Genomic DNA, 12,153 nt, shown 5'->3' on the forward strand with positions numbered 1-12,153 from the left:
GTGGCTCACTGAATGTGGGAGAGAAGAACTGAGGGTGTCATTTCAGCCCAGGTTTCTGGCTTGGGAGTCTAGGGAGACAGAGACCACCAACCTAGACAGGAAAATCAGACTTGAGAGAAATAGAATTCACTCTTAGACAATCCACTCCAGTAGTCTTGCCTGGAGAATCCCGTGGACGGAGGAGCCTGGTGTCCATGGGGGTCGCGAAGAGTTGGACACGACTGAGCGACTTCACTTCACTGAGACATGTTAAACAGTTTTTTAGAATATTTGTTAGTAAGTTTGGTAACACCCAGATATAAAGTAACCAAAAAGTTGAATTATAAGTATGATGTGGTTTATAGCAAACTAACCCATCAGTTAACACATCACCAACCTGTCACTTATGTAACTATATATGGTTCTGAACCCAATCAAATAGGAATCACACCTTTGTTCCTGTTCTAAACGAAATGTTCCTTTTAATGTAGCTTGAAGTCATATATATTTCCCTATGAGAAGAGTTAGGTTTTTAAAAAAATCTGGCCCCAAATTTACATTCAAAATATTACACACATGGTCACAACTTCATGCCCTGTTTTCAATAGGGTACCCAAAGCCATGTGATCCAAAACAGCAGATTTTAAAAATAACTCCAAATTTCCTTGACAAAGATTTGTAAGTCACATCAGGTTATATGTTCTTAACTTCCCATTTAGGTTTTACAAAGACAATTACTACTTACAAAATTAGTTGACTTACCCCAAAGATGTTCCCTACTCTGAAGGAGAGAGATGATCCATGGGCTGTTTGGTTATCTGGAGATGAATGTAGCATTGAAGAGTGGCTTAACAGCAAAGAACATGATTACTCAGAGAGGACTGTTTCTCCCCCAGCTCCTTGTTGGAAGAGGACCCTTCGAGGTCCTACCCACCTGTGGGCTGTTGTCTACAGACGTGGGTTTTATCCCAGGCTATAGTCTTTTGCTGCTATTGGCTTCTGTTCAAAATTATCTCCCTACTCCAGTCCTCAGCATCACAACCTGCACATACTAGGTCCATTCTGGATATTTTTAACTTCCATCTCAGTCAAATAATCACTAAATATTTTTCTAGTTTTTTAAAAAATCACCATCAAACCAAGTATATTTGTTGAATATATCTGATCTCCAAGTAGAAACACTTTGGCCAATGGAAACAATTCTATTATTGGCCCAAAGCATCTATCATATCAGCATCTTCATGGATGCCCTTAAACAGTGTAGTTAGATACTGGAAGGTGTCCTCAGGAGGCAGCTCTAGGGAATCAAGAGTAATTCTGTGGTGGATGCTGGGTTGTACCATGTTCAGGTACCTCATCCTCCAGCTCTGAGTTGAATTTTGAGTTGTATTTATATGTGTAACAGGCACTTAATGTTGACCAAATTTTAAAACACATTTAGAACTTCTGGTGATTGTACTTTATTAAAGAATATTCCTAGGACTATTTTTTATACTATCATAGCCATCCTTTTGTGTTCTTAAAAGTTGTAGACAAATGACAAAATCTATAGCAAAAATAACAATAATATGCTTAAAAATAACAACAGTCATATTTATAGAGCACTGCCTTTGTGTCAAGCATTTTCCAGGTATTATTTCATGGAAGAGTAAGTACATAGATTAAATTTTCTCCCTTCCACAGACAAGAAAACAAAACCTAGAGAACTTATGTAACTTGGCTAAGGTGAAAGCGGGTGCCTGAGCAGGGATTCCGCGGAGTTTGGTGCAGAATTCTCATTCCTGTACATGCCTCAGCATCCCTTAAGAAGTAAAGTAGGGACAGTGGAGGAGGGCATTTGGAAAGACATTGAACAGAAGACAGTGGTGGTAGTGGGGTTATTCTGTTCACACAGGTAGAAAATGATACAATTTGTCAACTAGTAAATTTTTTCTCCTTCAAAGAACAGGAGGACAATACTTTTGTGTGTGTGGCTATGCTATGCATCATGTGGACTCTTAGTTCCCCTACTAGGGATGAAACCCACGCCCTCTACAGTGGAAGCATGGAGTCTTAATCACTGGACCAACCACCAGGGAAGTCCCAGAAATAATTCTTTGAGATCTGAAGAAGTGGTTTTCCAAGCATGGTCTGGGGACTCCTGAGGATCCCACAGATGCTTTTAGAGGGTCTGTGAGGTCAAAATAATTTTTATAGCCATATTGTATGGTAAAAACTGTTTCCATAATAATACTAAGATGCTCATTTTTTCCACAAGTGTGCTCACAGTAAAATATTCCATGACTACATGACATACTGCAACAGATTGAATGTAAAAGCACATATAAAAAGATAGCTGTCTTCTGTTAGGTCTACCATTAAAGAGGTTAAAGATAGCAAAACAATGTCACTCTAATTTTTTAAACTGGGATTTTTTCATAAAAATATCTCACTGATGTTACTATAGAATAGTTTTAATATTTTAAAAAATGAACTAAAATTTTAAAAATATTCTCAGTTTTAATTTATAACATAGTAAGTATTGACAGACATAAGCCATACAAACAAATACATTTCAGGGAATTCCCTGGCAGTTTGGTGGTTAGACTCCATGTGTCCATGGCCAGGGGCCTGGGTTTGATTCCTGGTTGGGGAACTAAAATCCCACAAGGCGGTGTGGCCAAAAAAAAAAATTCTTTTTTTTTTTCAAATTTTAGTTCTGAAAATACAGAGTTTGAACACGTCTGTTCTGTGATCAGATGTAGGATACTTTATTATAGAATCAATGATAGCATGGCTTCCTATTTCAGAATCACTTGAAGAGACATGTTGTAAATGGAAATGAACTTGGACGATTTAGTGTTGTAGCTCTGAGAGTTTAGTGACCATTATCACTAAATCACAAAATCTTGCTCCCTTACACATTTCACTCATACAGGAGACCTGAATAGTGTATACAGCAGTGAAAGGTGCTGTCAGCAAGGCTATGAGAAACAGAAGTTTTCTTACAGTCCAAGAGGATGAGTAACAAACTATCACAAAGCCTGCTGCCTGAGAAGTCTAGACCAACATGACTTTTTAACTAAGACAACACACATTTAATCAACCACTTCCACACATGAAAACACTTGTCATTACTGCTCCAAGACCATGCTTTTTTGCCACCTTCAAAATTTGGGGATCTATTGTTAAAGGTGTGTCTATTTAAGAGGCAGAAAGAGGACTTTGCACATTTTATCTTTCTGTGACTCAAACTTTTCATGTGTTTTTTCATGTCCACTCCTTTCTTCCTCTTCTGAACCCCATGACTCTTCCCTCAAAGTTTCTATTCCTTTTTTTTAAAAGTACAATAAATAACATGAAAGAGAACAGAGGAGACACTTTTGTACTAAGAGAACCACTAGTAATTATTTCACCATATATGAAGTAATTCAAACCTTCAACTCAAGATGGGTTTTCAGTTGGTGTTAATTTTTCCATTGCAATGAGCTGAGAGAGAGCTATTCAAATTCCAGTAACATTTGACAATAAATGCACTACAAGAATTATTCTTCAGTCATCAGAAATATGGTAACAGCTGAGCAGTATCCAGGTAAGTGGTAAGGCCTCTAAGAACTAACATTATTATGTTTATCCTTCAGACACATGCCTACTGAAGTGCTAGTTGCTGAAGGTTTGAACAAGAGAAGACGTTTCCTGCCTTTCACGCTCCCAAATGGCCAGGGCAGAAGCCACCTTCCCAGACAATGATAACACAGTATGTCAAGTGCTGTCAAGGCTGACGGAAGTTGGGCCCTGAGAAGAGGGAGGTAGGGAACCACGACGGACAGAGGAATGAGTTGCACCGTGGGGTTGGAGAGGGGATTTAGGCCGAGGGCCATGTGTTGGCTGGCACATTGACGCCTTGTGTAAGCAGTGGTGTGGTCACAACCCAAATGGTGTACTTGTGCTCACGTGTGCGTGCATGCAGAGCCCAGGTGAGGTAGGACAGACATCCTTACCACGTAGAACACCATGGATAAAACGGACTTGTGTTGAAGGTTCTCCAGAAAAATGAGTTGTTTGAGTAGAGGCCCTTATCCAGCATCTCTTCTATGAGGTAATTCTCCCGACAAGGACATGAAGAATCAGCACAGCAAGGTTTCAGTGTCCAATTTAAAAATAATGCTCTTGTATCTTTACCTATTAAGAATTTATACCACATGGGCCAATGAACAGACAAAGCATATTAAAAATGCAATACTAAAAGCTTAAAATTATTTATAATCTGAAATACATTTTATTACAATATGCCCACAAAGTAATATATGATCATACTATATCTATAAAAATCATATTATATAATCAGATACTAGTTTCTGAAAGCTAGTTCTCAAGACAAATCCTAGGTAACTCAGCAAAGGGCAATTTAGAAATAGAAATATGTTTCTATTTGAGGAAAAATGGTTTCCCTGATAGCTCAGTTGGTAAAGAATCCACCTGCAATGCAGGAGACCCTGGTTTGATTCCTGGGTCAGAAAGATCTGCTGGATAAGGGATAGGCTACCCACTCCAGTATTCTTGGGCTTCCCTTGTGGCTCAGCTGGTAAAGAATCCACCTGCAATGAGGAAGACCTGGGTTTGATCCTTGGGTTGGGGAGATCCCCTGGAGAAGGGAAAGGCTACCCACTCCAGTATTCTGGCCTGGAGTATTCCATGGACTGTATAGTCCATGGGGTCACAAACAGTCGGACTTTGACTGAGAGACTTTCACTTTCTATTTGAGGAACACTTCTATTTGAGATTGGACTACTTTTTGAGACATTGTAACAATCTAGTTATGGGCATCAGGTCATGCAATTTTACTGCTGCTGCTAAGCTGCTTCAGTCGTGTCCAACTCTGTGCAACCCCACAGATGGCAGCCCACCAGGCTCTGCCGTCCCTGGGACTCTCCAGGCAAGAACACTGGCTAATCTAGATTTTGTGTCTGAGTGTCTGTGCATGCCAGTGTGTGAGTATGGAAGTGAACTGAAAGTTGCTCAGTTGTGTCCAACTCTTTGTAACCCCATGGACTATACAGTCCATGGAATTCTCCAGGCCAGAATACTAGAGTGGGTAGCCTTTCCCTTCTCCAGGGGATCTTCCCAACCCAGGGATCAAACCCAGGTCTCCCACACTGCAGGCGGATTCTTTACCAGCTGAGCAACAAGGGAAGGCCATGAGTATGGAAACTATGACCCCAAATCATTAACTCTTCAACTTTCACAGAAAATTCATGCAAATACATTATAAGAATTTAATTGCATATTTTAAAAGAAAGTTCATCCTTTTCTTTTTTGAAATATGGGGTTTTAATTTATTTGGCAGCAGCCATGGAGTCCCAAGTTTAACGACAGCTGATTAAATGGTTTTTTTCCCCTTACTTTTTTATTGAAAAAGAATCAAAACTATGTTGGCACAGACTGCATTTCTCATCCTAAATGGTTTAACATTTGCAATATTTTGTATATGATATGTGTGTCATCTGAAACAGACTTTTTCCCATTAAAAATAATCAAAGAGAAAAAGATGATGTTTGCATTTTCTTTGTTCGAGGTGTTTATTGCATCTCAGAGGGCGTACATGCACTGGATTTTTGAACCGAAATACAAAGAAAAGCCATGTTGAAATTGGTTTTAGGTAATTTTCCCCATTACAGTGTATGTTATCCCCACAGTAAATTCAGATACAACCACTTTTAAATGGTACCATACATCTATTGAGTAATTTGAAAAAAAGGCAAACACCTTTCCAACCCAATATGCTTTAACAAAGAGCGGCCAAGCCACTAGCAACACTGATCAACAGTGACCTCATGTATGCATCAACATCTTAAAGCCAAGCCATCAGCACAGACGATATGACGACAACTTAAAAATTAAAGAATACAGTATGTACAGTAAAGAATACAATTCTCTGATTTCGTTTAAATTCTAATCACAATGGTACAACAAAACCTACTTGGAGCTCAGTTGAGGGATGGAAGAACTCTAGTCTACAGAGCACACAAAGAAATACTAAATTAACAGATGTACATAAACCCCACAAGAAAATAAAAAGATTTGCAGTAAACTTTAAATTACAGCTATACCTTGCGGTGCCTTCATAATCACTTGAATAGCACACTTCTAATTGCATTTTCACAGACAAGATGGAAACAGACCCTTTACTTTCAGTGCACTGAATCAAGAATGAACAAGTAGGTCAATTTAGATGCAAAAACTGTCAAACATAATTAAAGTAGATAATTTAATACAGCAGTGATTAAATATGGAATTCTTCCCATATGATTTTTCATTCTTGATTAAGGTAGCTTTGAGGGGAAACATTTGTTATGGACATTAACCTTTATATTTTTTTTAAATAAAATTTCTTAACATATATAGCGCCACAAAAATAAACATTTCCCACCACAGCTGAAGTTCCTGTGATTGGAAAAGTGTACTCCACACCGAAAAAAGTTCTGTATATTTAAGAGTGTTTTCCTTACTATCTGATATTATCACACTATATTTGTAACGCAGATACAGAAGAAAAGAGAATTTATGGGGAGAGTTCAGGTGTGTCCAAAAGTTATATATACATTGAAACCTTCAAAAACACAGACACGTCTTTCCCAATGGCTCACCACACAACAGCTGCATCATCCGTCCATGGGCGAGGTCCAGAGAGCACTAAAGGCATCAGAAACATCCATTCATTGTTTACATCACGCAACACACAAAGAACCCACATACACTACAACTTTGAGAGTAGGGATAACAGCTAAGGTAGTACACATTGCTAATGTTCACTTTCACAGCTGTGCTACACGTTTTGGAAGAGGAGTTATGAATAAGCATTGGGATTGGTACTGGTGGCTCCCTTTGAAACTCTGAGCATCAGTTTTATTTGAAGTCTCCAAAGTCATTAGTTTTTTTCCTATTCAGTCACAAAAATTGCAGCTGTAAAGATAAAAAAGCACTTGAATTAGAAAACAGTATTATAGTAGTTCTCAAACATTTTACCTTCCTTGCAATTTTACTTCGCTGTTTTACACAGCAGGTCTTCATATTACCAAAGTCACATTTAAACACTTTTCACAATTCTTTAAGACAAGCTTAAAGTTTCATTCAGGAAAATTAAAAAAAAATTTTTTTTCAATGTATAGCTTCATTTTAAGTAAGCAAATTCTATTGGCAAAATTTGGAAATTGGATACTTAGAAAGTACCCAATTTCCAATTTCTAAGTATACTTAGAAAAAATCTTAGCAAGACATTCAGTATCAATTAAAAACAGTTAATCTTAAGGGCAGTGAAAAAAAAGGGGGAGGGCAAGGATTCCGTTTCCTGGGGTTCTTTTCAGTTAAGGTTTTCAAGGAGCCACTAAGTACTTGTACAAGTGACAGAACAGAGAGGGGAGACATCCCCAGTGATGCAAAGCCTTCATTTACACGCCCTCTCCCCTCGCTGCTATCTCCTGTGCTGTGTCATCTCTGCCAGGAACCCCTTCCTGGGGTCTTCAGGCTTAGGCATGGGAGTAACTCTCCTTTGTAACACAGTCTGCGTCTGTCCCTCTTTTGGCTGAATCTGAGAGCAGAGGGTGTCTCAAGCACTTCTGTTTCGGGCACTTCTCAGAATTCCAGCACACGTGGACAGCAACATTTCTGAATAACAAGTGCTGCTTCCTGCTGCACTCTTGGCCATTTCTGAAACTTCAGCTGCTAAGAAATAAGTGCTTGATGTCTTATTTACGCATGATGCCCACCTCAGCCCAATCCAACCCAAAGTGGAACAGAAAAGTTGGGCTCAAGGAGAATTACTTGGCTGAGATGTCAAGGCCTTAAAATGATCAATTATTAATGTTGTATGAAGAAAAAAAATCACAAGGCAGAAATCCACAAAATTCATCGTAGGCATCAGAGGAAGTTTAAATATATATATATAGTAGATGTATGATAAAAAGAACACCAGACAGGGGTTCAAAAACTTCAACACTCATACTTCTCTTCCAGTGTGACCCTGGACAAATCACTTAATGCCAAGGGACAGTTTCTTTAGCTGTGAAATGGAAGCCAAAGTATCTGGCTAGCTTATCCTGCAGGGTTTGCTCTCCAACAGAGGTGATCAAAGAGTTAATTACTGGGAAGAATGAAAAATACTGTGTAAATGAAAAGCATCATTACTAGTGTTCACCCACATTCAGCAAGTATTAGGTTGGCCAAAAAAGTTCGCTCTGGTTTTTCTGTAACATGAAAAATTTGAATGAATTTTTTGGCCAACTTAGTATTTGTTGAGAAGCTATCCACTGTGTCAGGTTCTGGGGTTAACAGCAAATCGCCTTCATTAGTTTCCTTCTATAAGTCCACTATTAGCCATAATGTAATTTCACAAATTACATTAGAAATTTAAAACTAGAATGTTAGAAATGAAAATTTTGCCTGAATGCAGAGATACAAAGGGTAATAAATCTAAGCTTTACTTGATGAGGCCAAATAAGAATAAGCAAAATAAAATTACAATTGTCACCAAATATATTCTTAGACAGTTTCTAATTGAAGTATTATAAATGCTACCTTTCCATAAATTCTAGTCATTATAGAATGCAGTAGTAATTTTCTAATTTATGAAGTAGCTTGGGCAAACTTTTGCTTTATTAGCATAATCTGTGTGTTTTCCAGGGTAAAGACAATTTGGAGGTTTCTCTCCCTCTTAGTTTTGCAAATTAAGTAAGATTAAAAAATCACTGACAAAGATAGCTTTCAATATGGATTTCAAAAGCATACACATTCAAACAATTATTATTATATATATATGTATTAAAGACACAGAAGTACAAATATTATACCTAATAAAACAGCTAAGCATAGCACACGTCACTATTACAAGCCCACAGGAAAAGCTCAATATTAGATACCTTAAATTGTTTACAAGAAATCCTTGATGTTAAGATCCGCTAATGGGTCCTTTGCTGGAGGTTTCTTGGGACTCTGAGAGGCAGGTGTAGGGCTTGGAGAAAGCTAACGAGGAAAAGCCAGCCCAAGACAGTGGAAACAGAAAGCAAACAGAGATAGATAAGCATTAGGCCAAGCACATACCACAGAAAACAAACATGCAGAAGGTTAGATGGCTAAAGTTTACAAAATCTACTTTGTTCTACTTAGTCACAGGGTTGTTTTGGATTTTGGATTTAAAAAACACACTTCAAAGGATATTGGCTTTCTTGAAATTATTTGACATCAAATTAAGCCAAAGCAAAATTTGAGGACTCCTGTAGAACAATATGGATATTAGTTAGGGAAGATGTGAAAAACTAGTCACATTAAAGCTATTATAAATACATAGTGAAAAAAACAACTTCTCTATTCAAAGCATTGTGACTTTGAGTTATTAGTACCTCTAAACTAATACAGGAATATAAACGACTTTTCTCAGAGAGTGAGTTCAAAGGAAAAATGGAAAGAAAACAGCTTGCAGAAAGTCACTTAAGAAATTACTTTAAAATATTAGCTAAATAGCCTAGAACTTCATATAAAGTATTTTAAGTGAACACCTGTCAAATCTGGGGGCACTGTTTGTTTTCGGATGAGCAAATAGTCTAGTTGTGAATGTTACTGAATTCCAATCTTGCCTATCCAGCTTGTAGAGAAGATTAATTATTAGATGCTACAGAGAAGAATCATACTAAACCTGAAGCAAAAGCAACCAAAAATTTACTTACCTTGCTTCTGTTTAATGAATACCTAAATTATTTCATTGTGTGACAAACATAAGTTTTGGGAACAGGCTTTTGCAGGAATGTTAGGGTTCAAGGCCTTGAAAAATGTCATGGAGTCTACATAGAACAATAACTAACATGTATCCTTTGAGCTAATTAATCTTCTATGCTTGTAACAAGATGGAAACTCAGGAACCTGGGACTGAAGGGCAGGGATGTATGTTTTCTTTTTTGGTTCTGTAAACAAAGCTCCAGAAATAAGGAGTTTTAGATTTGTTCCTTTGTCCAGAAACTATTGATTAACTGCAGTAAGTATCAGTCAAATTTCAATTTTTAAAATTGAGGTCCTAGCTCATGGAAAGGCCAGGAAAAAATAAATATAAAGGGTCAAAGTTGTTTGGAAGATAAGAAACTCGAGGACTGGTCCATAATTAATAATTAGGTGATATGACATTGTGACACCAACCAACTGACCTATAGTGCAAGAGTCCACACACCAGTAATGAAAAATTTCTATGTCTTCCAAAGCTACTAACTCATGTTTGCTTTCTTATCTAGTATCTAATCAGCTATGATTCTTCTCTGATGTAGGAAATACAGCTTAAAGATTGTATAACTATGGCATACCATTTCCCAAATTACCATAAATTCAATTAAATGATTAAAACACTGTTTTCATTGTATCAGCTATTTTTCATTTTCATCCTTTGAATTAAGTAAACAAACTGATGCTATGCAACACTGGTATCAAGCAGGAAAACTACCTTATACAATAAAACTATATTATTTCTAAAGCATTCAGCACAGCAAATACAATAAGACTTTGAAAAATGTCAGTAACATCCTTTCAATTTCTGTTTTTCAAAAAGGTGGCAGATAGTCATGGATATATTTAACCATCAAGGAAATATTCATAAGTGAGATTCTTTCTTGGAATTTAAATATATCTAGATTGACTGTAATCCCAACTATGAAACCCAAAACTTCCCACCATATCCACTTCCCACCCACCACCCTCCCCCACACTCTCCCACCCCAAACAACTTTAGGTAGCTTCATTATCTCAGAGCAGAAGAGAAAATTCCTCAGGAAGCCAGTGCTTTGGTGATGGCCTCGAAGGCTGGAGTCTCTTACATTTCAAATTTATCTTTTTGGACACACACCATCACTCTCCTGGTCATTATGGCTTTTGAAGGGTTAAAGTAAAGAAACTGAAGCCAATTTTGGGAACAGGTAGAGAAAGAATTTAGAGATGATTCAAGGAAGAAAAGGGGATTAAAGTACATTCAGAAGGTTCACAATAGGATTCCTATTGTGAGGCTGAGACAATAGAAACACACGTGATAAATTTAAAAATATACAACAGAAGTGAAACTATTTACTGATATCCTTAAAATATATTAGAGCCATGTGTTTTGAGTGCTCAGCATGGTGCTAGTAGTTATAATGTTCTTCCTCCATCCTAAATCAGTTTCTCATGGTGAAAACTTCTTTGGTTCTACATTTACCTTCACTTGGGCCAGGCATTTATGAGAGGAATAAACAAAGGGTGACTTATCAGTATGAATATCATTATTAGCCGCAAAACAGTTCAACAAAGTGCATATATTTTAGGATCTTTGCAAATAAAGGTAGCATACTGTATAGTAAGAAACTTGGCCTCATCAAAAGAGACGTTTGCCCTTTGTCCTGGACCCTGGTTGGTAACTTCTAAACCTTTGGAATTTACCTAGTACTGGGAATGTCTTTGTTATTCAGAGTGGGTTTGTGGCACCACACCTGATAATTTATGCTAACTAGGTAACTCAGGGTTGGGGGCTGGCCATGCCAGAAAATCAACCATGTGATTTAACAGTTCAGTCTTTGGGCCCACAGGATATGAACTTGACCTTCAGGGAGGGATGGAGGCTGGAGAGGGAGTTCAGCCACGTGAGACATGATTCAGTTAGTCATTCCTATATAATGAGAGCTTAATAAAAACTCTGCGTCCTGAAGCTCAGGTAAGCTTCTTGGGTTAGCAGCACTGCATGTGTATCCTCACACAGTGATGCCGGCTGGGTAATGCATCCCTGAGGACAAAGAAGCTTCATGTGGGATCCTCCCAGGCTTTGCCCAGTGCATCTCTTCTTTTGGCTGGATCTGTTTTTATCTCTTCACTATAATAAAACTGTCATTGTAAAGTTAGTGCTTCCCTGAGCTCTATGAGTCCTTCTAGAAAACTGCCTAGTCTGAGGGTGGTCCTGGGAACCCTTAAATCTGCAGGCAGCTGGTCTGAAGTGAGGGTGACCTTTGGGACCTGAAGGGTCTGATGAGGGCAGTCTTGTGGGAATTGGTCCCTCAGGCTGTGCTGTTGTTGTTGCTGTTCAGCCACTCAGTCGGGTCTGACTCTTTGTGACCCCATGGACTGCAGCACACTAGACTTCCCTGTCCTTCACCATCTCCTGCAGTTTGCTCAAACTCATGTCCATTGAGTCAGTGA

The 12,153-nt window shown here is 38.1% G+C and overlaps 1 protein-coding gene across 1 annotated transcript in view; it reads right to left on the reverse strand.

Annotated features, from left to right (window-relative positions):
- Positions 1–8,883: 8,883 nt before the first annotated feature.
- The window catches only part of SNAP91 (synaptosome associated protein 91), a 166,466-nt gene continuing 163,196 nt past the window's right edge, over positions 8,884–12,153 (reverse strand). The window contains exon 29 of the mRNA XM_052645916.1: positions 8,884–8,976. Coding sequence (XP_052501876.1) covers positions 8,884–8,976 — 93 coding nt within the window. The remainder of the gene's footprint in view (positions 8,977–12,153) is intronic.

The sequence above is a fragment of the Budorcas taxicolor genome, chromosome 9, assembly GCF_023091745.1.
Source record: "Budorcas taxicolor isolate Tak-1 chromosome 9, Takin1.1, whole genome shotgun sequence".
In the NCBI taxonomy this organism is placed as follows: Eukaryota; Metazoa; Chordata; class Mammalia; order Artiodactyla; family Bovidae; genus Budorcas; species Budorcas taxicolor.